At 45.1% G+C, this 25,220-nt stretch overlaps 2 protein-coding genes across 2 annotated transcripts in view; both read left to right on the top strand.

Moving 5' to 3' along the window:
* The window catches only part of TMEM242 (transmembrane protein 242), a 42,654-nt gene that overhangs the window by 15,882 nt on the left and 1,552 nt on the right, over positions 1-25,220 (top strand). The window lies entirely within an intron of this gene.
* Positions 2,845-25,038, top strand: LDHAL6B (lactate dehydrogenase A like 6B). The gene has a single exon (XM_060419870.1). The coding sequence runs from the start codon at positions 10,938-10,940 to the stop codon at positions 12,081-12,083; it is 1,146 nt and encodes a 381-aa protein (XP_060275853.1). The 5' UTR covers positions 2,845-10,937; the 3' UTR covers positions 12,084-25,038.

Here is a 25,220-nt window from a genome sequence, read left to right as displayed (position 1 = left end):
TCCTTCACTTAGTATCAATATGATAACCTGTAGATCTATCCATGTTGCTGCCAGTGGCATTGTTTTGTTCTTTTTTCTGGCTGAGTAATATTCCATTGTGTACGTGTGTACCGTATCTTTATGCACGCATCTGTTGCTGGGTGTTTAGGTTGTCTCCATGTCTTGGTGGTTGTAAATAGTGCTGTTGTGAATATAGGGGTGCGTGTCTCTTTCTGAGCTACAGTTTTCTGTTAATATATTCCCAGGAGTGAGATTACTGGATCATAATGGCAACTCTGTTTTTTAGTTTTAGTTTTTTGAGGACCCTCCATACTGTTCTCCATAGTGGCTGGACCAGCATTGCCACCAGCAGTGTGGGAGAGTTCCCTTTTCTCCACACCCTCTCCAGCATTTGTTATTTGTAGACTTTTTGATGATGGCCATTCTGACTGGTGTGAGGTGGTACCTCATTGTAGTTTTAATTTGCATTTCTTTAGTAATGAGCGGTGTTGAGCACCTTTTCATGTGCCTGTGGGCCATCTGAATGTATTCTAAGAAAGATCTTTTACAGGAAGGACTGTTACACCTCATCTCTGAGACAATATGGGATGTACTCTAATAAAACTTACTTTCTCCAGTCTCTCTTTGGTAGCTGTTGCTAGGAATACTTTTATATTAATATTTAGGCCCACTTCTTAATTACCTTATGACCAGCTTGAGGGCTTTTGCTAGTTACAGTCAGATCTCTTGACTTTTTGCTAATTTCGGTTTTTACCAACATTCTGGTGTATCTCATATTAAGTGCATTTATTCTTTCACTATGTTTCAGATGAAAGCAGCATTGTAGGGTGAATGCTCAAATGCCATATGTAAAATAAAACTAAGGGAAAGCTTTAGAGTTTTCCACTTCTAAGATATCTGAGAAGGAAGCAGACTTCTTGCTATATACTATTCATTGGTTTAGGTTAAAGATTAAAAACAAATTGGAGTCTCCTGGCAAATGGTTTCTTGGTAGCCACTTCTGAGTGGTCTGCAGGGGAAGTCTGAAAAGAGGCTGAAACATTTTTCTGTGTCCTCGCCTAGTCTAGCTTAAGTGCTTCCAGAGATTTCTGCCAGCTTCTGCCTCAAGGAAGAGAGCTTCAGTTTCTTATGCTGCTTACCGCCTGTCAGCAGCCCCAGCCTGGCTTCCTCTTCCTGATGGTACCTCCTTGACAACTCAGAACACGTCATCATGACCTTGCAGAAATGGCTCCATTTGTCAAGCTCTCGGGCCTTCAAACAGCTTAAGTGTTGAGAAATGTTTTTCCTAGAATCGTTTTTAAATTAATTGGAAGTGGCACTGTGTACCGGTTAAATTCAGGTCTGAGGTGACAAGAACATCTCTATACCCCTTCCTTCCCATTCCAGGGCAGCTCTGATGGGCTGGGCCTCCCAGTGGTGAGAGGCACTCTGTGAGTGTGGAGAAGCAATTCGGTGACAGGGAGACCGAGTCAAAGGGGCTTGCTCTGCTTAAAATGGGAGATAATGATTGATGCACTTTCTTTTTTCTTTTTCTTTTTTAAAGCCAAGGGAGGAGGGAAGAAGGGATTCAGCTGTTCTGGCATATTGGCAAGATTCCTCTTTTAAAAACCCATCAGTTTCCTTCTATAAGTAAAATAGGGCCCCCAGCATATTACAGTAAGAATGTGCAACAGTTACCAGGGAAGACAAGCCCTGCCTCAGAAGCCTTCTCGTTCCGGGCCTGACCCAAATCAGGCCTGAGTACCTGAAGAGTGTTCTCAGTCTTAACGCCGCTGGAGGGCTGGCAGCCTCGGTGTCGCGTGTTCTCCTTTCCTTTGTCCTTACTTTCTTCCCTGAGCGTAGAAAACTGGGCTCACGTGAGCTGATCTCTGGCCAGAGTGCTCTGGGGTGAAGACCTGAGAGCGCACGCTTTCCCCTTAAGCTTTCTATTCAGAGGCACCTACTCCTTCACCTCTGACCCTCGGCGACCCCATGGTCTGTAGCCCACCAGGCTGCTCTGTCCATGGGATTCTCCAGCCAGGAACACTGGAGTGGGTTGCCATTTCCTGCTCCAACCTCTTATTGGTTAGTCCCTTACAAATATCTAAAACTATGGAAAAAAATATATCAATTGGGCTTCCCTGGTGGCTCAGACAGTGAAGAATCTGCTTGTGACGCAGGAGATCTGGGTTTGGTCCCTGGGTTGGGGAGATCCCCTGGGGAAGGAAATGGCAACCCACTCCAGTATTCTTGCCTGGAAAATGCCATGGACAGAGGAGCCTGGTGGGCTGTAGTCCGTGGGGTCACAAAGAGCCGGACACGACTGAGCAGCAGACACTTTAACTTTCAGTTTATCAATCAGAATATGAAATATTCTCTGTAGTTTTCCTGACTGAAATACTTCTAACAATTTTAAGCAATGTTAGCTGTGACAAGACTCAGGGCTTTCAAAGCTCTTGTTGTTTTTGTACTTTTTCATGACCCTGCTTTGGCTGTTGTTTTTCGCTTCCCACCCCCCTGTTTACTGTAGTTTCCTCCTCTGCCCTTGTATTTTCTCCATGGTTCTGTTCATTCCAGTGGCTTCCTCCTCATGCAGACAACTGCCAGGACCGCATCTCCAGCCAGACCCCTGAACTCCTAGCTCGTGGGCGCATTTGACTGGACACTGATCTTGGATGTCCTGCTGGGGTTGTGTGTGGTTCCACTTGAATTGTCATTTACTTCCCGTTTCAGCCTCCAGCCTACTCCCAGCATCACTTGCGTGAATGGCAGCAGCATCCACCATCCAGCAGTGCTGCCTAGACTGAAAAGCTGGATTTTATTCATGACCACACGCTTTCTCCCCGCCTCAGTCTGATGTGTCACCAAGTCCTGCTGCTACTCGGCCCCCACAGCCCTGTGGCTGGGGGCACCTTCCTGCCCCACACGTCTTATCATAGCTAACGCTGGTTCTGCCTGCCTCCCACCTGGCCCTGCTGTAGTCTTTCTCCACACGCGGCTAGGACACACTGGGCTTCATCTTCCCCACACCTGCCTGCAGCTGAGGTAGGCTGTACCAATCACCTCTGCCTACAGCCATACCATGGATATGGTGGGCCTTTTGACATGCCTGTGAGACCCAAGAGATGCTACTACCAAAGCCTCACCCCCATGAGGGCATTCGACCTCCTCCCACCTGCCTCTGCCCGAGGACCTCGCTCCCGTAATTATCCCCAGCCTTTGCTGATCAATGGCCTTCCCTCTGCTGCAGTGTGTAGAGACGTGCTCTAGTCTCTCCCACCTAGAAGTCTTGTCTTCTCCAGCTACCAGCCCATTTGCCTGCTTCCTGTCATAGAAGAGATTCTGAAAGAGTTGCCTGTGATCCCTGTCTCTACTTCCTCCCCCGTTTATCCTCAGTCCAGCTTCTTTCCCAGCACCCCTGAAACTGCTGGTGTCAGGGCTCTGGTGCCCTGCGTGTTGCCGGGTCCAGGTCTGGTCTTTACTCTTCTGTTACTTGATCTCTCAGCAACGTTTGACACAAGTGAGCCTTCCCTCCATGGACGCTGTCTCTCGGCTCCTGTGCCTTTCACTTTGCCCTTTGTGTGTGTCTCCTTTGCCAGCTCACCCCCTGCAGACCCTGAAGCATTGGCGTGTCAGGTGGCTGCATACTTGGACCCCTGTTCTCCATCTGAACTCAGTCCTTGGTGCCGGCGATTAAAAGCAATCTACAGTCTGACAGTGTCCACATATACAGTTCCAGCCTGACCTTCAGATTTGCCTTGAAACCACTCGTGGTCCATCTCTTGTGTCTCACGGCATGTCAAAGCCCCAGCTCCTAACCAGAACTCTTGGGTTTCCTTACCTTCTCCCCAACTTGCTCCTCCCTCAGTCTCCTCCATTTCAGTGAGTGCCACACCCATCTCCCCAATCGTTCAAGCCAAAAACCCAGCAGAGAATCATCTTAGATTTTCTCATTTCCCATCTTTCCCTTCATCTAAACCATGAGTGCTTGTTAGCTCTGCTGCTAAACATAGCCCAGCTCTTTCATCTCTCTCCACCTCCATTTTTGCCTGGTGTATTGAAATGGTTTCTTATCTAGTATCTCAGCTTCACTTTCCCTAGAATTTTTTCCCAGACAGATATGTTTTAAATGTAAGTCATATCACGTCACTCCTTTATCTAGAAACCCTTCAGCATCTCCTGTTGAGGAAATCTTATAGGATGTAGCCCCACCAACCTCCCTGACCTCACCTGAGCCCCGACAAGGACCCCTCCCATCCCCTGCACTAACCTGGCCCTGGACCTTCTTGTTCCTTCAGCACACCTGCCTTATTTCTGCACAGAGCCTTTCTAGCTTTGCCCAGGACACTGCTTCCCTGGGTCTTTGCACGGCTGGTTCCACGTGGCCATCTGGGGTTTCAGCCCAGATTTATTTCCCCTCCTCAGAGACACTTCCCCAGACTATCTGATTAATTGTCCAAATGCAAGAGCCTCTTCACTCCCTCCACTCAGTTCCTCTTTGGTGTTGCCCGATTTTCTTTTCCTCATAATGCTTGTTGCAAAATGAAGTTACACTAACCACTTAAAAACTGTTTCTGTCTTTGCGAGAAGAACCTAAATTCTAAGAAGGTGGCACCGTCATTTCCCTCATTCCCTGCTGTGTCCTCAGCACCCACCAGAGCCTCGAACGGAGGAGGTGCTCTGCGGGGTGAAATCTGATCACGCCGCTGTGTTGTTTCAGTGGCTCCTTCTTCCCTTGAGAGTACATTCCAGATTCCCTGATACGGTTTATGAGTCCCTCTGTGGCCCGGCCCCTGCTTATGCTTTAACTCGTTGATTCTCAGCTGGGGTGGGGGAAGTGTGGGGGGCGGTTTTGCTGGGTCCCACCCCCAGCCACGAGAGAGAGCTGGCAGTGTCTGGAGGTCCTCTCGGCCGTCATAACTGCAGGGGGGCATCTAACGGATGGAGGTCAGTGGTGGTTTAGTTGCAAGTCCTGTCCGACTCTTGGGACCCCATGGACTGTACCCACCAGGCTCCTCTGTCCATGGGATTTCTCAGACAAGAGTACTGGAGTGGGGTGCCATTTCCTCTTCCAGGGGATCTTCCTGACCCCGGGATCGAACCCCCGTCTCCTGCATTGCAGGCTGCTGCTAAACATCCCACAGTGCATAGGACAGGCCACAAAGAATAGTCTATTCCGAAATGTCAGGAGTGCCACCGTTGAGAGTCTAGCTGTTCCTCTCATCCTTTGTCATGGTCAGAGGTCTACGCCTGCTGAAAGGTCGTGTTCTTTCTAGCAACAGAGCCTTGTCCTTTCGCCCGCCTGGGACACTCCTTCCCCTCTTTACTGTTCCCAGCTGCTGTTGACCCTGTTCATGGCCTTGATGGAGGCAAATTAAGCTTTAACCTTTACAACATGAAATTAAATCTGTTTTAGCAGTTTGGAGTTTTTTTAAATAAAGATAACTTAAGTTTCTACCTCAAATTGAAAGTAACTTCCATACACAAACATTCTTCTTTTTTTTTTTTTTGGATGGGTAAGGCTGTTGTAACTGAGGACTACAGTAGTATATGTATTATTAGTCCAGTTGCAGAGAATAAATGAGCTGACTTAGTAAACAGCACCTATGCAGTTAGTTTAATTTTTCGACCATAGGCTCTTTCTCACTCTTTAGATACGATTTAGTGTGTTTAAACACACATTAATGAATTTTAGTTTCTTTGTGCCATGTTTTCATGTTTTCCTTTTTAATGATTAATACGAGCAGCTTCCCAGTTGATGTTACAGTATTTGAATATGCCATGAGTAGGAAGGTGGCCCCTGGGTTTTTTTGAATTGACGTTCTGCCTTTGTTCTACTCACAGAGCAGAGCTTTGTGGCCCTGCTTTTGTCCTTCCCCGAGCAGTCCCACTATTGCTGATGAAAGAAAATGCTTTCAGGTTCTGTGATTTCTAAAGACCCCCACATGAGGATTACAAAGTTAGATAGAGCGTGTATTTATGAGCAATAGAATCACAGCCCACTAATTTTTTAAAAACTACAATTTGCATGGTACGATTTTTAAATCACAAGATTTAAAAAAATAATTGTGTTTATATAATGCTCTGCTTGCTGCTTGTAATATTAACACAACCCTCATTGCATCTTTTTTTTTTCTTTTTCAAATCCATTTGCACATGGATTATTTTTTCTAAAACTTTCCATAGAAAAAAATATTTTAAATAACTTCCAAGGATAAAAATATTCCTTCTGCCTTTGCATATTTATTTTACTGTGTTTCTAGCACTGTATACTCTTTTTTAATTTTATGTTCTAACTTGGTAAAGGTAGATACTAGTTTTGAAAGGGATTAAGAAATCTTTTAGTTTACTCATAGCTTTATCTGAAACTTATTGTATCAACCTTGCTAAAAAACCCCCAATAGGCACCATTTTCCTTACCCCTTTATTCAAAACTCCACACCAGGTGGATTCTCCAGCCCTGTATTTCCATCTCATTCTCACTTGTTAGCTCCCAGAGCCTTACTTGACTCAGTTCTGTAGTTATTTCCTCATTGTTTTCTACCATGAACAGTGACTGAATCCCTGATCATGTACCAAGCTCTGTGCTAGAGGATAAAGATATGCTGTTAAATAAAAGGTGTTCCTTTTGGAGTGACAATTTCTTAAGTAATTACGTTTGTGTGTGATAAATCCTGTAATGGAGAGAGGTACACAGTGGTGGCAGATTTTTAAAAAGACTTCTCCTTGAGAGATTGTAAAAGACTTAAGAGAGGGTAGAATATTTGAACTGGATTCCTAGAGAGAAAAAGGGCATTGAGAGCTAGGGATGGAAGTCCAGGTGACTTAGTTTACAACCAGTGTTGGTTCAGCTGCTCACTGGTCATCTTTATTTTCTGCTTCCTCCCTCCTAAGTGCTGTAACCAATAGTAGTATGGCATAATCCTGCCTTCAGCTGTAATATTAAAGTGAATTTGGAATAGATAATTTGAGTTAGATTTTCCATTCAAAAGGAATAATGAGCCACCTAAGATAGAAGGTCATTAGGGAGCTGGCTAACTGTAGCTGACTTTCTCCATTTTGGGGGAGTCTGTCCCTTGGACTGCAAGGAGATCCAACCAGTCCATTCTAAAGGAAATCAGTCCTGAGTGTTCATTGGAAGGACTGATGCTAAAGCTGAAACTCCAGTACTTTGGCCACCTCATGTGAAGGAAGAGTTGACTCACTGGAAAAGACTCTGATGCTGGGAGGGATTGGGGGCAGGAGGAGAAGGGAATGACAGAGGATGAGACGGCTGGATGGCATCACTGACTCGATGGACATGAGTTTGAGTGAACTCTGAGAGTTGGTGATGGACAGGGAGGCCTGGCGTGCTGCAATTCATGTGGTTGCAAAGAGTCGGACACGACTGAGAGACTGAACTGAACTGAAGTCATCTCATCTTTTTTAGTTCTTTCCTTCTTATCGCAAGACTTATTATAAATAAAAGGCTGTGTTTGAGATACTTTTATAGAGTGTTATTTTTTTCAAAATTGATTTAGTTGTGGCTAAGGGGAAAAACTGAAGAGGCAGCTGTCATAGTGATTGTATTTCTGCACAGGTTCAAACTCTAGGAAGAAAATTAATATAGAAAGAAGCCATCTAACTAAGTCTTTATGTCCTTGAATTTCATCCTCAAGAACACTTATAAGGAAAATGACTGGTGAAAGGAGTCATTATAGGGAGAAGGTGGGAGCAGGCATCAGGTTAAAACATTTTAAGCTATGACTCAGGTAAAAGAAACAGTAGGTATCAGAAGTTGGTGTTTTAAGGGGATTCCTCTAAGATGTCAGCCACCGTTAAATAAAGATCATTTAAAGGATTCCATTTTTTAATTTGATAAATGGTTACCATGTATCTGACCACCAGGGTGAAGCGAATTCATATATATGGTGCTGTTCCAATTTATGTATCACGGAGCTTGTGCTGTGCCATCTAAACAGGGTGCCAGCAAGTCATCCGGAAACAGGATGCAGGAGCTCTGCTAATCACCACACTTTGCTCACCCTCACCAACTCCCTTGCTTGTTGTTCCTCTCCTCCTGGACTGCAGCTCAGTGGCAGGAAGAGTGAGAATAGCTTTTCAAGTCTGAATATAAAATATTCATTTTGTCAAGATTTAGTATTCTAAAATGGAATATATGTATATTTCAGTTCAGTTCAGTTCAGTCGCTCAGTGTGTCCGACTCTTTGCGACCCCATGAACCGCAGCACGCCAGGCCTCCCTGTCCATCACCAGCTCCCGGAGTTCACTCAGACTCATGTCCGTCGAGTTGGTGATGCCATCCAGCCGGCTCATCAAACACAGTATTTTTTTGTACATATACACAGGTGTTCCCCCCCCCCCGACCCCGCGAGGAGCCTGCATATCCAAGAGCTCCATTTGATGTTGCTGTTTAGTTGCTCAGTGTGTCCACCTCTTTTGTGACCCCCATGGACAGCAACTCGCCAGGCTCCTCTGTCCATGGGATTTCCCAGGCAAAGAATACTTGAGTGGGTTGCCATTTCCTTCTCCAGAGAGTCTTCCCAACCCAGGGATTGAACCCACATCTTCTGCTTGGCTGGTGGATTCTTTACCACTGAGCCACCAGGGAAGCCCAAGAGCTCCATTAGGGGAGAGCATACCACTTTCTTATATGAGAAGAAAGCTTTGAGAAATCATTACATGGTCAGACTTCTGTTTATATAAGTGAGGAGAAAGTACCATTAATTTTATTTGGACTTACATAGTTTATTGGGTTTAAGGGTGTGTGTGTGTGTGTGTGTGTGTGTGTGTGTGTGTGTGTGTGTGTGTATACAAATATATGTACATCATTTCATCAAATGTAAATTTTTTATTTTGTTAGAAATTTGAAAGGAAGTTCATAAGACTGACCAGAGATATGCAGAGGAATGCAAGATATAATTACATAATTAAGTAAGAATTACATCTCATATAAGATGCCATGTTGTACAAACTACTTTAATCAGCAATTTGATTTGTGCCTGGGTCAAAATTTGCCATTTTAAAGACATTTAAGATATAGTATCGTCATCTTTTTACATGAGAAGTCATTTGTAATCAGGACTCTTGACCAGGAGCTTTCCTTTTCATGAGAGATATTCCAGGAAAACATCTATTTCTGCTTTATTGACGATGCCAAAGCCTTTGACTATGTGGATCACAATAAACTGTGGAAAATTTTGAAAGAGATGGGAATACAGACCACCTGACCTGCCTCTTGAGAAATCTGTATGCAGGTCAGGAAGCAACAGTTAGAACTGGACATGGAACAACAGACTGGTTCCAAATAGGAAAAGGAGTACGTCAAAGCTGTTATACTGTCACCCTGCTTATTAACTTATATGCAGAGTACATCATGAGAAACGCTGGACTGGCAGAAACACAAGCTGGAGTCAAGATGGCCGGGAGAAATATCAATAACCTCAGATATGCAGATGACACCGCCCTTATGGCAGAAAGTGAAGAGGAACTCAAAAGCCTCTTGATGAAAGTGAAAGAGGAGAGTGAAAAAGTTGGCTTAAAGCTCAACATTCAGAAAATGAAGATCATGGCATCAGGTCCCATCACTTCATGGGAAATAGATGGGAAAACAGGGGAAACAGTGTCAGACTTTATTTTTTGGGCTCCAAAATCACCGCAGATGGTGACTACAGCCATGAAATTAAAAGACGCTTACTCCTTGGAAGAAAAGTTATGACCAACCTAGATAGTATATTCAAAAGCAGAGACATTACTTTGCTGACTAAGGTCCGTCTAGTCAAGGCTATGGTTTTTCCTGTGGTCATGTATGGATGTGAGAGTTGGACTGTGAAGAAGGCTGAGCGCTGAAGAATTGATGCTTTTGAACTGTGGTGTTGAAGAAGACTCTTGAGAATCCGTTGGACTGCAAGGAGATCCAACCAGTCCATTCTGAAGGAGATCAGCCCTGGAATTTCTTTGAAAGGAATGATGCTAAAGCTGAAACTCCAGTTCTTTGGCCACCTGATGTGAAGAGGTGACTCACTGGAAAAGACTCTGATGCTGGGAGGGATTGGGGGCAGGAGGAGAAGGGGACAACAGAGGATGAGATGGCTGGATGGCATCACCGACCCGATGGACGTGAGTCTGAGTGAACTCCGGGAGTTGGTGATGGACAGGGAGGCCTGGCGTGCTGCGATTCATGGGGTCGCAAAGAGTCAGACTTGACTGAGCAACTGAACTGAACTGAAGTAACCCTCTGAGTTCTTACTGTGTGGCTCACAGTGGGCTCCTTCCCTCTGTCGTCAGGATCCTGCAACTCCCCCACAGTTACGGTCCTAATAGGCATAAAGGCAGCGGAAGTTTTTCCAAATAGAAGGTTCTTGAAATGGGTACAACGGGAAACAGAAGGCCTGCTTTTCCCACAGATGCAGGAAAATGGTGCAGGAGGCCATTGGGAGACAAAGGATTCGCACCTGGTTGATCATTCTTGGCAGGAATATCGTTAAGAACATTTAACCGTATTTTCATGTGTATTTAATGGAAATATTTTTATTGGCATATGTCATAAAAACAGAAAATAAGCAATCCCAAGGATCTGGGTTGGCTCATTACACATCTAAGTATGTGTAATTCTCTCTCCAATGCATTAGAGAATTAGTAAGTTTCTAAAACTTTTAACTCCAGAATTCATTTGCTAGAAGTAGCCTCCCCTCTTGATACTTCATAGAGGCTCTTTAGAGGCCACGTGAGCTGAGCCCGCCTTGCGCAGCCGCAGTAGCGGGCAGGAGGGGCTGTCGCGAGACCTCGGCCTTGCGCAGCCGCAGTAGCTGGCTGGAGGGGCTGGAGGAGCTGTCGCGAGGCCCCGGCTTTACGCAGCCGCATTGAGGGCTGAGAACCGGCCAACGGTCACAGCTCTTTCCTTTGGAGCTTCTAGGGGTGCCTGTTGCTTTCTGCCTTCACCTCTCAAGTGAGTAGCCATGAGCTGGACTGTGGGAATCCTGCGGGCCAGCCAGAGAGCGGGCACTGTGAGGGCAAATTTCCTATGCCTGGGAATGGCCCCAAGCCCCCGCCCGCCGGCAGCCTTGCCCCTTGGGGGCGCCTGGGCCATGGCCCCTGCGTCCAAGATGGCGACCGTCAAGTGTGAGCTGATGAAGAATTGCACTTCGGAGGAGCCTGTTCGCAACAGTAAGATCTCCATCGTAGGAACTGGATCGGTTGGCATGGCCTGTGCTATCAGCATCCTCTTAAAAGGCTTGAGCGATGAACTCGCCCTGGTGGATGTTGATGAAGGCCGACTGAAGGGTGAGACCATGGATCTTCAGCACGGCAGCCCTTTTGTGAAAATGCCAAATATTGTTTCCAGCAGAGATTATTTTGTCACTGCAAACTCCAGCCTCGTGATTATCACGGCAGGTGCACGCCAGGAAAAAGGAGAAACACGCCTTAATTTAGTTCAGCGAAATGTGGCCATCTTTAAGCTAATGATGTCCAGTATCGTTCAGTACAGTCCCCGCTGCAAACTGATTGTGGTTTCCAATCCGGTGGATATCTTGACGTACGTAGCCTGGAAGTTGAGTGCGTTTCCCCAAAACCGTGTTATTGGAAGTGGTTGTAATCTGGACACTGCCCGTTTCCGTTTCTTGATTGGGCAAAGGCTTAGTATCCATTCTGAAAGCTGTCATGGGTGGATCCTTGGAGAGCATGGAGACTCAAGTGTTCCTGTGTGGAGTGGAGTGAACATCGCCGGTGTCCCTCTGAAGGAACTGAACTTAGATATAGGAACTGATAAAGATCCCGAGCAGTGGAAAAATGTTCACAAAGATGTGGTTGCTAGTGCCTATGAGATTATTAAAATGAAAGGTTATACTTCTTGGGCCATTGGCCTCTCTGTAGCTGACCTAACAGAAAGTATTTTGAAGAATCTTAGGAGAGTGCATCCAGTTTCCACCAGAATTAAGGGTCTCTATGGAATAAATGAAGATGTATTCCTCAGTGTTCCTTGTATCCTGGGGGAGAGTGGTATTACTGACCTTATAAAAGTAAAATTGGCCCCTGAAGAAGAGGCTCGTCTGCAGAAGAGTGCAAAAACACTTTGGGATATTCAAAAGGAGCTTAAGTTTTAAAGTTGTTTAAAACTACCTACCATTCTGAGGTTACTTAAGAAAGATAGTGGTTATGGTCCTGTGTATGTCTAGTTTTTGAATAAACTTGAATTCCTAAAACTTGGAAAGAGAAGGGAGTAGAGTGACTCCCCTGTTTATTTAGCCTCCCCTCCCTTTTATTTAGCATCCAGATGCTAGGTTATACTTTTTAACAGTTCCTAAGTGACTGCATCAAATAAGGTGCCAATGATTGTACTAGCTGTATCAATCATTATACCAGTGATTTACCAGTCCTTACTTTTTGTGTGTATGTGCATGTAGAGTTGCCAGTTGTTAAAAAAAAATGTGGGATGCAGGTATTTGTTGTGTTACAGAAATTGATTCTTTTCATTAAGTACATGTTTGTTCTTTTATTCTGAGTGCCTTATACCTATGTTCATTTATAAGTAACTTCCTATACAGTGTGAAAATAAACGTATACATGGAAGCTTTGTTATTGAGCCATCAGTATCTTCATTCCCCTGTGACAATCTATCAGCCAGGCTTAAAAAAAAGCATCATAAAATGGGCGTGCAAGCAGGTCCTGTGTGTTCTGTGTTTGTACATGCTCATGTATGTGTGCCAGTGAAGCAGGATCATTAGGTAAAATATGAAAATGATAGTGATTTGGTTGGTAACTATTACAAAGTTTTTCTTTATATATTATTGAAGTATAGTTGACAGTGTATCAGGTGTACAGCAAGGTCATTCAGTTAAATGTATATATATGTTATTTTTCAGATTATCTGTTATAGGTTATTACAAGATACTGTAGTTCCCTGTACTATACAATAAATCTTTGTTGCTTGCTGCATATCTTTTAAAATTAAAAATCTAGCGTTCTAATCATATGAAGTCAAACAAGTCGAGTCGAAATGTCATAAATTTTTTATTATTTAGTGCAGTAAAATATAAAGCTGTTAGGAAGAGGCCTGACAGTCATAGGTGGTTCAGTTACTAAAAATAAGGCTGATTGAAATAGTTTTAGAACTGCTGCCGAGAACCTGACCTGTTAGCACCTTAAATCAAGAAGCATGTTATAAATTGTTCTTATTGGGCTGAGTCTTAGCTGCAGAGCATGCCCTGGCCCTAAGACACTCTAGGGTCATCCCTGTTGCTCAGTTTACTGTGCATTAACAGAAAGCTTTTGCTTTTGAATTGTGCCCTGTTAATCATTGTCATAATTATTGGCCATTTTTTAATGAGTATTCAGGGATTGTATTGCTCGGAAAGTTACATGTTCACTTTTTATTCCTAAATCAATTGACATTTCTACAAATTCTAGGCTGTATGGATGTGATACAGTGAAGGTTTAGGAGAAAGATGCTTGTCTGACCTTCACCTAAATAGTGGGACTAATAGAAAGCGAGAATCTTAGCCTTCCTAATGCAAATGAATATGAAATAAATTACATGGTATGTTCAGACATTCTTAGATTTATGTGGGTATCAACAGGCCTAATCAAAAATTGAAATAGACCAGCAGCTACTCTCTAAATTAAGCCTAGTCTTGGTTAGTCCAGTTTTACTACATAGACATAGGACTATAATCCACCCCCAAAAAACTGACTCTACTTAACCAAGCTGATCAAGAGTTCCCACACTAGTTCATTGAAAATATCAAAATGTTCTGATTTCCTCGGAGGCTGTGTCATATAATGGGATTAATCAAAGTGCTGAGCTCCCTGAAGGGAAGAGTGGTGGTTTGGTTTTTCCAGGTGATTCTAAAACCTATTTAAGCTTAATTAACACCAAGTTTCTCTTCCCCTTTGTCCAACCCTTAAGTTTTTATTTTTCCATGTTTTAGCCAAATTTAGCATAATAGTGTAGGATATCAGAGCCTGCCTTAGGTCTGTTCTGTGATTTCTCTTCACCAGCTATGTCAGTCAGGATAGGCTGGGTTATACTACAGTAAAAGAATAATCTCCAACTGTGTGGCTTCAAGGTTTCTTTCTTTCCTAAAATTCACTGGGTTTATGCAACTCTCTAGGGAACCGGACCTCCACAGGATGGCTTCATACCTCAAGTTTCTTTCATCTTGAGGCACCACTGCAGCAAACAGGCTTCTGTGATTGCTACGGAAAGGGAAGAGGGGCCTGGAGGCTGGAACAGTTGCAATAATATGTTTCACCTTGGAAGTGACACAGATTTCTTTTACTCATTTCATTAGCCAGAATGAGTCACATAGTTGCCTAACTTCAAGAGCTTAGGGAAGTATTGTTCACTCCCTCAGTCGTGTCTGACTCTTTGAGACCACAGGGACTGCAGCATGCCAGCCTTCCCTGTCCTTCACTGTCTCCCAAAATTTGCTCAAATTCATGTCCATTGAGTCGGTGATGCCATCCAGCCATTCTCATCCTCTGTTGACCTCTTCTCCTGCCCTCAACCTTTCCCAGCATCAGGATCTTTTCCAATGAGTTGGCTCTTCACATCAAATGGTCACAGTATTGGAACTTCAGCTTCAGTTCTTCCAATGAATATTCAGGATTGATTTCCTTTAGGATTGACTGGTTTGATCTCCTTGCAGTCCAAGGGACTCTCAAGAGTTTTCTCCAGCACCACAGTTCAAAAGCGTCAATTCTTCGGCATTCAGCTTTCTTTATGGCCCCACTCTCACATCCATACATGACTACTGGAAAACCCATAGCTTTGATGACAGACCTTTGTCAGCAAAGTGATGTCTCTGCTTTTTAATATGGTGTCTAGGTTTATCATAGCCTTTCTTCCAAGGAGCAAGCGTCTTTTAGTTTCATGGTTGTAGTCACCATCTGCAGTGATTTTCGAGCCTCCCCCAAAAAAGTCTGCTACTGTTTCCACTGTTTCCTCATCTGTTTGCCATGAAGTGATGGGACCAGATGCCATGCATGATCTTAGTGTTTTGAATGTTGAGTTTTAAGCCAGCTTTTTCACTCTCCTCTTTCACTTTCATCATGAGGCTTTTTAGTTCCTCTTCATTTTCTCTCATTATCGTGGTGTCATCTGCATATCTGAGGTTACTAATATTTCTCCCAGCAATCTTGATTCCTTTCAGCTTGTGATTCATCCATCCAAGCATTCTGAATGATGTACTCTACATGTAAATTAAACAAGCAGGGTGACAATATACACCCTTGACATACTCCTTTCCCAATTTTAAACCAGTCCATTGTTCCATGTCTGGTTCTGACTGTTGCTTCTTGACCTGCATACAGGTTTTTCAGGAGGTAGGTAAGGTGATCTGGTATTCCCATCTCTTTAAGAATTTTCCACAGTTTGTTGTGATCCACACAGTCAAAGGTTTACTGTAATCAATGAAGCAGATGTTTTTTCTGGAATTCCTTTATTTTTTGATCCAGCGGATGTTGGCAATTTGATCTCTGGTTCCTCTGCCCTTTTTTTCTTTTTTGAAAAAATGCCACGGAAATTTTTATTAACACCAAAAACATTATGTATTGGGGTACAGCCAGGTAACAATGTTGTGATGATTTCAGGTGAACAGTGAAGGGACTTAGCCATACATACACATGTATCCAGTCTCCCCCAAACTCCCCTCCCATCCAGTTTTCTGTCTCTTTAAATCCAGCTTGTAAGTCTTGAAGTTCTTAATTTATGTACTGCTGAAGCCTAGTTTGACGGATTTTGAGCGTTACCTTGCTAGCATGTAAAATAAGTGCAATTGTGTGGTAGTTTGAACATTCTTTGGTATTGCCCTTCTTTGGGATGTGAATAAAAACTGACCTTTTCCAGTCCTGTGACCACTGCTGAGTTTTCCAAATTTGCTGGCATATTGAGTGCAGCACTTTCACAGCATCATCTTTCAGGATTTGAAATAGCTTAACTGGAATTCTTATCACCTCCACTAGCTTTGTTTGTAGTAATTCCTAAGGCCCACTTGACTTCACACTCCACGATGTCTGGCTCTAGGTGAGGGATCACACCATTGTGGTTATCTGGGTCATTAAGACCTTTTTTGTACAGTTCTGTGTATTCTTGCCACCTTTTAATCCTTCTTCTTCCGTTAGGTCCTTACCATTTCTGTCCTTTATTGTGCCCATCTTGGCATGAAATGTTCCTTGGTATCTCTAATTTTCTTGAAGAGATCTCCAGTCTTTCCCATTCTATTGTTTTCCTCTACTTCTTTGCACTGTTCACTTCAGAAGGCTTCATCTCTCCCTTATAGAGAGAAGTATTACCCCCTGTGTCCAGAAGCAGATGAGTACTGGCTGTCAGTAAACACTGGCATTAATAAAAACTGACCTTTTCCAGTCCTGTGGCCACTGCTGAGTTTTCCAAATTTGCTGGCATATTGAGTGCAGCACTTTCACAGCATCACCTTAGCATTCTGTATAACATGGTCACTACTGCAAGAAGTACATATTTCAAGCTAAGTCATTTTTAGGGAAAGCGGGCACATGAGTAGAAGTTGTAGAGGTCTTTCTAGGTCGTAGAACCAGAGTGGTGTGGGGCAAGAGCCTGGATGTCAGTGAGGCAGTTGTGATCTTACAAATCAGATCACCATGGGTGGGTTAACCTCTTTGACCTCTGGTTTCTCATATATAAAGTGGTGGTCTTCATTTCCGCCAGAATTGTGAAGGCTACATAAAAGTCTACTGCTTGGTGAGTCTGGCACATAGGTGATCTTAAATGGCAGACATTATTCTTGTTCAGGAAACATTTACAGTCTTACTCGGTTTTATGAAGAAGCTGAATTTCCAGGTTCTTCAAAATTCCTGTTGGCACTGTAATTATTGATATATCCAAAGGCTTTGTCATCAGTTGGTCCTATAAAGCTTTCATTATTCTAACCTCAGCACCGAGGCTGGCAGCCATCCTGTACCTGCAAGTGAGAAAATTGAAGCTAAATGAGCTATACAATGGCAAAGACTTTTTAAAATTTGGAGCGCTCAATTCCACCAGCTGTCTGTTTATTAGATGCTATAAGGGTTTTCTCAAATTCATTAAATTGAGGACATAGCTTCAGCTTTTAAGTAATTTTTCAGCACACTATATATAACACCAAAAATTTCATGTTGTTCTTTTCCTTGCCAAGACAGACACAGTAAATGTGTAGTAATATCCCATGGTCACTCCTGGCATACTGGCTACATCGCCCTTCTGTTGCTGTTGCGGTGTGAATGTGAGTAGTAACGTTATTGGAGGCATAATCTTGAATCTATTCTAAACCTAGAATATCAATCAGAAAATCTATATTAGTGACAAATTACTTGTAATCATTTTCCTATTGTCAATAATACTCTGAGAACTGCTGCCTTAGAGACTGCTCAGTTCAGTTCAGTCGCTTAGTCATGTCTGAGTCTTTGCAACCCCATGGACTGCAGCATGCCAGGCCTCCCTGTCCATCATCAACTTCTGGAGTTACTTAAGCTCATGTCCATTGAGTTAGTGATACCATCCAACCATCTCATCCTCTCTCGTCCCCTTCTCCTGCTTTCAATCTTTCCCAGCATCCGTTTTTAACAGTGAGTCAGTTGTTCATATCAGGTGGCCAAAGTATTAGAGTTTCAGCTTCAGCATCAGTCCTTCCAATGAATATTCAGGACTGATCTCCTTTGGGGTGGACTGATTGGATCTCCTTGCAGTCCAAGGGACTCTCAAGAGTCTTCTCCAACACCACAGTTCAAAAGCATCAATTGTTTGGCGCTCAGCTTTCTTTATAATCCAACTCTCACATCCATACATAACTACTGGAAAAACCGTAGATTTGACTAGATAGACCTTTGTTGGTAAAGTAATGTCTCTGCTTTTTGATATGTTGTCTAGGTTGGTCATAGCTTTTCTTCCAAGGAGCAAGCATCTTTTAATTTCATGGCTGCAATCACAATCTGCAGTGATTTTGGAGCCTAAGAAAATAAAGTCTCTCACTGTTTCCATTGTTTCTCCATCTGTTTGCCATGATGGGACCAGATGCCAAGATCTTAGTTTTCTAAATGTTGGGTTTTAACCCAACTTTTTCACTCTCCTCTTTCACTTTCATCAAGGGGCTCTCTATTCCTCTTTGCTTTCTGCCTTAAGAGTGGTGTTATCTGCATATCTGAGATTATTGATATTTCTCCCAGCAATCTTGATTCCAGCTTGTGCTTCATCCAGCCCAGCATTTCTCATGATGTACTCTGCATAAAAGTTAAATAAGCAGGGTGACAATATACAGCCTTGATGTACTCTTTTCCCTATTTGGAACCAGTCTGTTGTTCCATTTCCAGTTCTAACTGTTGCTTCCTGACCTGCATACAGATTTTTCAGGAGACAGGTTGGGTGGTCTGGTATTCCCATCTCTTTTAGAATTTTCCAGAGTTTGTTGTGGTCCATGCAGTCAAAGGCTTTGGCATAGTTAATAAAGCAGACATAAATGTTTTTCTGGAACTCTCTTGCTTTTTCCATGATCCAACAGATGTTGGCAATTTGATCTCTGGTTCCTCTGCCTTTTCTAAATCCAGCTTGAACATCTGGAAGTTCACAGTTCACGTACTGTTGAAGAGACTGCTACTTTCTGATAGTATTACAGCCCAGCACTGTTGGACACAAACATTCGGACTCAAGGATGAGGTTCTTGGAGGAGTGGGCTCACTGCCTAGGAGTGCCGTTTGTGTCCCAGTCTTTGAGGAGAGCATCCTGGAGTGGGGCAGTATGCAGTGGCCCTGTTTAGAAGGGTAGGCTTGTCGTCTGTAACCACAGAGAAATTCTTCTTGGTCAGAGAGGAAGAGGGATAAGGAGGACTGCAGGGAAGAATCCCAGAGTCCAGAAAATGCTTCAGAGTGAGACTTGAGTTGCTGGATGGACACTCAGGTCCCCAACATGCCCTGTCTTCACTGGACTTCTCTGGTGTTAGGGTAGGGGGATGCTTTTGTGGCAATAGTTGTAATTATTATCTTGGAACTCAGTATATTTACTTCATAATTTGCTTAAATGTGCTCAGTCCCTAAGTCTTTTCTCAGGCACATTTTTAAGCAGAGGAATGTTCTGTTGAACTGTGATAGAGTATCACTGAGAGGACCGACACCTCTGATCTGCGTATCAGAAATTGAAACAGGCGGGAAAAAACTAAAGGTCTTCATTTAACTATCCATGTAGTATGAATAGTACAAGCTTAGAAACTTTCTGTGAGCCTTTCTGCTGAAAGCAACTGGAGGCCCTGATTATAAGGAGATGCTGGGTTTCCATTTCCACAGCTGTAAAATTTAAAAGGCTTTTTCAGTGAAGTATAGGTGATATACCATATTATGTAAGTAACAGGTGTACAAAATAATGGTCCATAATTTGAAAAGTTATACTCCATTTAGTTATAAAATATTGACCATATACCCTGTGTTGTACAGTATATCCTTGTAGCTTATTTTATACCAGTGGTTTGTACGTCTTAATCCCTTACCCTTATATTGCCCCCCCCCCTTCCTTTATCCCAGCGGTAACCACTGGTTTGTTCTCTGCATCTTTGAGTCTGGTGTTGTTGTTGTTATATTCACTAGCCTGGTGTGTATTTTTAGATCCCACATATAACTGAGATCATACAGTATTTGTCTTTCCCTGTGGGATTTATTTCACTTAGCGTAATGCCCCCAAGTCCGTCCACGTTGTTGCAAGTGGCAGGATTTCATTCCTTTTTACGGCTGATTAGTATCACAGTGTATACATACCGCATTGTCTTCATCCGTTCATCTGTTGACGGAGACTTAGGTTGCTTCCATATCTTGGCAATCATAAATAATGCTGCTAAATGAGCATTGGGCTGTCTGTATCTTTTGAATCAGTGTTGTTTGGATATATTTCCAGGAGTGGACTGGCTGGGTCTGTGGTAGTTCTGGTCTCCGTTTTCTGAGAAGCCTCCATACTGTTTTCCACAGTGCCTACACCAATTTGCCAAATTACACCAGTACTGTACAGGTGTTCCCTTTTCTCCACACTCTCGCCAGCACTGGTTATTTGCGTTCTTTTTGCAGACAGCCATTCTGACAGGTGTGAGGTGTTATCTCAGTGTAGTTTTGATCTGCATTTCCCTGATGATCAGGGATCTTGAGCATCTTTTCATGAGCCTGTTGGCCATCTGCATGTCCTCTCTGAAAACATGTCTATTCATGTCATCTGCCCATGTTTAATTGGGTTGTTTGATTTTTTAAATTATGAGCCGTATGAGCTGTTTATACTTGTTGGATATTAACCCTGCATCAGTCATATCATTTGCAAATATCCTCTCCCATTCAGTAGGTTGCCTTTTTACTTTGTTGATGGTTTCCTTTGTTGTACAAAACCTTTTAAGTTTAATTAGGTCTCATTTATTTTTGCTTTCATTTCCTTTAGGAGACAGATCCAAAAATATATTGCTGTGATTTATGTCAAATAATGTTCTGCCTATGTTTTCCTCTAGGAGTTTTATAGTTTCCAATCTTACATTTAGGTCTTTAACCCATTTTTAAATTTTTGTGTATGGTGTTAGAGAACGTTCTGATTTCATCCTTTCGCTTGTCCAGTTTTCCCAGCGGCACTTACTGAAGAGGCTGTCTTTTCTCCATTATGTGTTTTTGCCTCCTGTGTCGCAGATTAAGTGACCGTAAGTGCGTGGGTTTATCTCTAGGCTCTGTTCTGTCCCACTGATTGCGTGTCTGTTTTTGTGTCAGTACCGTACTGTTTTGGTTGGCCTCTGGTCCAGTTGGTTGCCAGACCCTTGTGTGGAAGCTGCCAGCTGCTGGACCGGGTCACAAGGCAGCTGAATGCAGAACCTCAGGGGCCCTGGGGCTAGTACTGGCGTGTGGAGTCAGAGTCTAAAAGATTCTGGGGCTGCTGTCTGCCCACTGCAGGGTGAGACCAGGTCCTGGACTCAGTGCTCACACTGCTGGCAGGCGGAGCTGGCCCCGGGGTCTGGTTACCGGCCCAGGATCTCAGGGCTGCTGTTGGGTCCCTGGGCAGGGGTCAGGGGATGGGGGGTGGGGGAAGCGGGGGAGTGGTTCCTGACTCAGTGTTTGCACTGCTGGCAGGCAGAGCTGGCCCCAGGGGCTGCTGTTGGGTCCCTGGCGGGGGCGGGGGGGGGGGGGTAGGGGGGGGGGGGGGGGGGAGGCGGAGGAGACGGTTCCTGACTCAGTTGGGCTGGCCTGGTGCTGGGGAGACGGGCTCCGTAGGCTGTGCGACTGTAGTGTTCCTGCATCTGGTGCCTGCCCCTGGTGGAGGCGGCTGGTCTGGAGGCGAGAGCAGGCTTCCTGGAGGGCAGGGCCCGGGCCCAGGGGACTCTGGGGCCGGTGCCTGCCCACTGATGGGTGGAGCGGGGTCCTGTGTCTAAATGAGGCGACTGGGCTCCAGAGGTCTTTGGCAGCCTGCCTACTAGGGGGTGGGACTTGCTTGGCCTGAGGTACCCCAGCGGGGGGCCAGGTCTTGACACCGAGGAGCTATAGGGAGGATCCCACGCTGGCGCCACCAGCACCAGTGCCAAGTGGTAGAGGGAGCTCCCAAGAACGGCTGCCCCGTTTCTGTGCTCCACTGTGAGCCGCAGTGGCCGCCTAGCTCTCCAGCAGACGCTCCAAGAGCAGCAGCTAGGCTGACCCCGGCTCCTGTCGAATGACTGCCTCTGTCCTGGACCCTGGTGTCTGTGAGATGCTGTGCGCACCCTTTAGGAGTGAACTCTATTGCCCCAGTCCTCTTGGACTCCTGAAATGAAGCCCCACTGGCCTTCAAAGCCAGATTCCCTGGGGGCTTGCCGTCCAGTACAGGACCCCCAGGCTACAGAACCTGGAGTGGGGCCGGAACTTCCGCTTCTCTGGGAGAGCCTGTGCAGAGTACTGGTTCTGTGGGTCACCCGCCTGGGGATGTGGGGCTTAACCGTATTGCCGGTCCACCATTCCCCCGTGTCCTGTTGGGGGTCCTTTTTCACATCTCTTGTGGTAACAGCTCTTCTCGGGCAGGTTCTAGTCATTTCATCGGTGGTGGTAGTTGTGACGCTGGTGTGCTCCTGGGAGTGAGCTCAGGTCTTTCTGCTCTGCCGTGTTGGCTGGACGCCTCCACAGCTGTAAATAAATAAAGGGCCACGCGATGCTCTGTATCCCACGTGTCTCCCTCCCTTCACTGGGCTCGGAAGCCTGTCTGTTCCTACTTAGCTGTTTTTCAGATATGATTCCTTCTAATGGTTCAGTTACTCACTTATGACCCTGGGAACAAGTAAACCATCCTTAGGAAATTAGAGCAAAGGAAAAAAGTGGGCCAAGAAGAGGAAATGGGAGCACAACCCCCATCCCCGGCCCGAGGAGAGCAGCCATTCTGCACGCTGCCTCCAGGCCTCATCCGCATTCCTGCCTCCACCTTCGCAATGACCGACCTCCTTCCGTCTCCCCGAGAAGGTGGGACGGTAGATGATTCTTTTCATGTCCTGGTAGCTGATACCCCACCAGGAAACCCTGTCATTAGGCTCAGCAGTAACAGATGTTCCATCCGAGAGGCAACCGGGAAGAACCAAGCAGCGCATTGCAAACCCTGGCCAGAGGCGCCTTTCAGCTGAGAAAGTCTGCAAGGCCCTTCAAGGGGGCATTCTTGGGCATTTTGGACAAGGCAGCTTTTTTTGTGGGCCATCCTAGACAGTTAGCATCCCTGCCCCCAGTGCCAACAGTGATCCCCTGTGACTGACAGCCCGGCTCTCAGGACTCTCTATTTAGAGAGCTTCTGCTTAGAACTGCATTCCCAGTCATCCCCCCGACCGCCAGGGACAGAGTACTGCCTTTAGCTGGAAACCTTTCATGAAGGGTTCATCACAGTACAAATTAGAGGGCTGCATGGAAGAGGGGGTTGCGGGGAGACATAAATACCCTGGGGGTGTGTGTGTCAAGACTGGTGTCTGGGACCCAGACGTTGAGAGGGTGGTCCTGGACCTACAGACCTCTTACGATGGATAACTTTGTGTGTCTTCAGTTATCAGAATATTTAAACCAAAATGATGTGACTGTAAATTAATGCTTTTGACAAACATGCCATAATACTTATATCCACACGAGCTTTGTTCCTGGAACATGGTATTTTGAAGCCACTGTAGTGACAACAGCTGACGTATACTGAGCACTGCCAGGAGCGGGGCTTCCACGCGCGTTGCCTCAGTCCTCAACTCTGTAAGCAGGCGTCATCTCCATGCTGCACACATGAACTCTGCCCCTAGTGAGAGTAACCAGGCTCCCCAGGCACGTGAGTTGGCCTTTGAACAGAGAAGGCCTACTTGATACCAGGGTCTGTGCTAACGGCGGTGCTACCATGACTGGAGTAAATGCCTCGGAACTGACAAGTCCCAAAGGGGGTGCGCCTCCTGAACTGGGAAACAGCACAGGGGTCCAGCTTCTGATTGAAATTAAGCATCAACATAAACAAACAAAAAAAATACTAGCTGACTCTCAGTCACTGCAAGAAATGACTTATATGTTGCTGTGATTCCAGGGTGCTTCACAGTTTGACTGAGGAGATCTGTATCCTTGAGAAATAATGGTTGAGTTGTTGTTCAGTCGTGTCTGACTCTTTGTGACCCCATGGACTGTAGCATGCCACGCTTCTCTGTCCATGGGGTCCTCCAGGCAAGAATACTGGAGTGGATAGCCATTTTCTTCTCCAGGGGATCTTCCTGACCCAGAGATTGAAATAGAGTCTCTTGCATTGCAGGCAGAATCTTTGCTGCCTAGCCATCGGGGAGGCCCGGTTGGGGTGTGGCCAACAGGAAGACCGAAGCACTGTGCTGTGGTGCTTCTGGAGTAGTGGCTTCAGAACAGGGCCATCTAGGTGTGAAGAATGAATCGGTGTGCAGCTAGCGTCACCTACACTAAAGACTATCCACCTCCTGTAAATTAGTGTCCCTGCCCTCGGGGCCGTGTGCAGAGGTGGACTTGACCCTGCACGTCAGGATCCGCCAAACTCCTGTTCCAGGCCCGCAATTCCAGATCACTGTCTGCCAGGAACACCTTTACGTAGATTCCTCAACACTGTCGGTGCCTAAGAACATTCTCTGCCATTCATTGATTCCTCCTTAACCCTTATGGCAGAAAGTGAAGAGGAACTAAAAGCCTCTTGATGAAAGTGAAAGAGGAGAGTGAAAAAGTTGGCTTAAAGCTCAACATTCAGAAAACGAAAATCATGGCCATCTCGTCCCATCACTTCATGGGAAATAGATGGGAAAACAGTGGAAACAGTGGCAGACTTTATTTTGGGGGGCTCCAAAATCACTGCAGTTGGTGATTGCAGCCATGAGATTAAAAGACGCTTACTCCTTGGAAGGAAAGTTATGACCAACTTAGACAGCATATTAAAAAGCAGAGGCATTACTTTGCCAACAAAGGTCTGTCTGGTCAAGGCTATGGTTTTTCCTGTGGTCATGTATGGATGTGAGAGTTGGACTGTGAAGAAAGCTGAGCGCCGAAGAATTGATGCTTTTGCACTGTGGTGTTGGAGGAGACTCTTGAGTCCCTTGGAGATCTAGCCAGTCCACCAGATCTAAAGGAGATCAGCCCTGGGATTTCTTTGGAAGGACTGATGTTGAAGCAGAAACTCCAATACTTTGGCCACCTCATGCGAAGAGGTGACTCATTGGAAAAGATTCTGATGCTGGGAGGGATTGGGGGCAGGAGGAGAAGGGGACAACGGAGGATGAGATGATTGGATGGCATCACCGACTCAGTGGGCATGAGTTTGGGTGAACTGGAGTTGGTGATGGACAGAGAGGGCTGGCGTGCTGCGATTCATGGGATCACAAAGAGTCAGACACGACTGAGCAACTGAACTGAAGTTTCTTCTCCCCACTCCTTCCTTCTGGCCCCCAAATTCTTAGCCTCAGCAGATTCATTTATTTAGATAGACATCCCATTCTCAACTGCATCTTTACATATGAAGGCCAACAACATAGGCTGTCTTCTGGTAGGAAATACATGTCATGGAGGGTTGACGATATAGAGCATGTTGCCTTTCAGATTTAGAGTTTTAGGTTACTTAAGGCCCAGTAGACTTTTACTAGGAAGAAGAAACGAGGTCTGTCTTGCTGTCTTCCAAGGCAGCAAGGACAGTCTTTCCTTTTGTTGGTCTTCCTTTGTTTGGTACCCACAGCAATGGCGTATCAGTCAGTCAGTAACGGGGTCCATCTCTAATTTTGGCTCTTTTCCCCATCTTTTAACATTTGATG

This window comes from Ovis aries, chromosome 8 (genome assembly GCF_016772045.2).
Source record: "Ovis aries strain OAR_USU_Benz2616 breed Rambouillet chromosome 8, ARS-UI_Ramb_v3.0, whole genome shotgun sequence".
NCBI lineage: Eukaryota > Metazoa > Chordata > Mammalia > Artiodactyla > Bovidae > Ovis > Ovis aries.
Note: the sequence above shows the minus strand (reverse complement) of the source record. Positions and strands in the feature narration are given on the sequence as shown.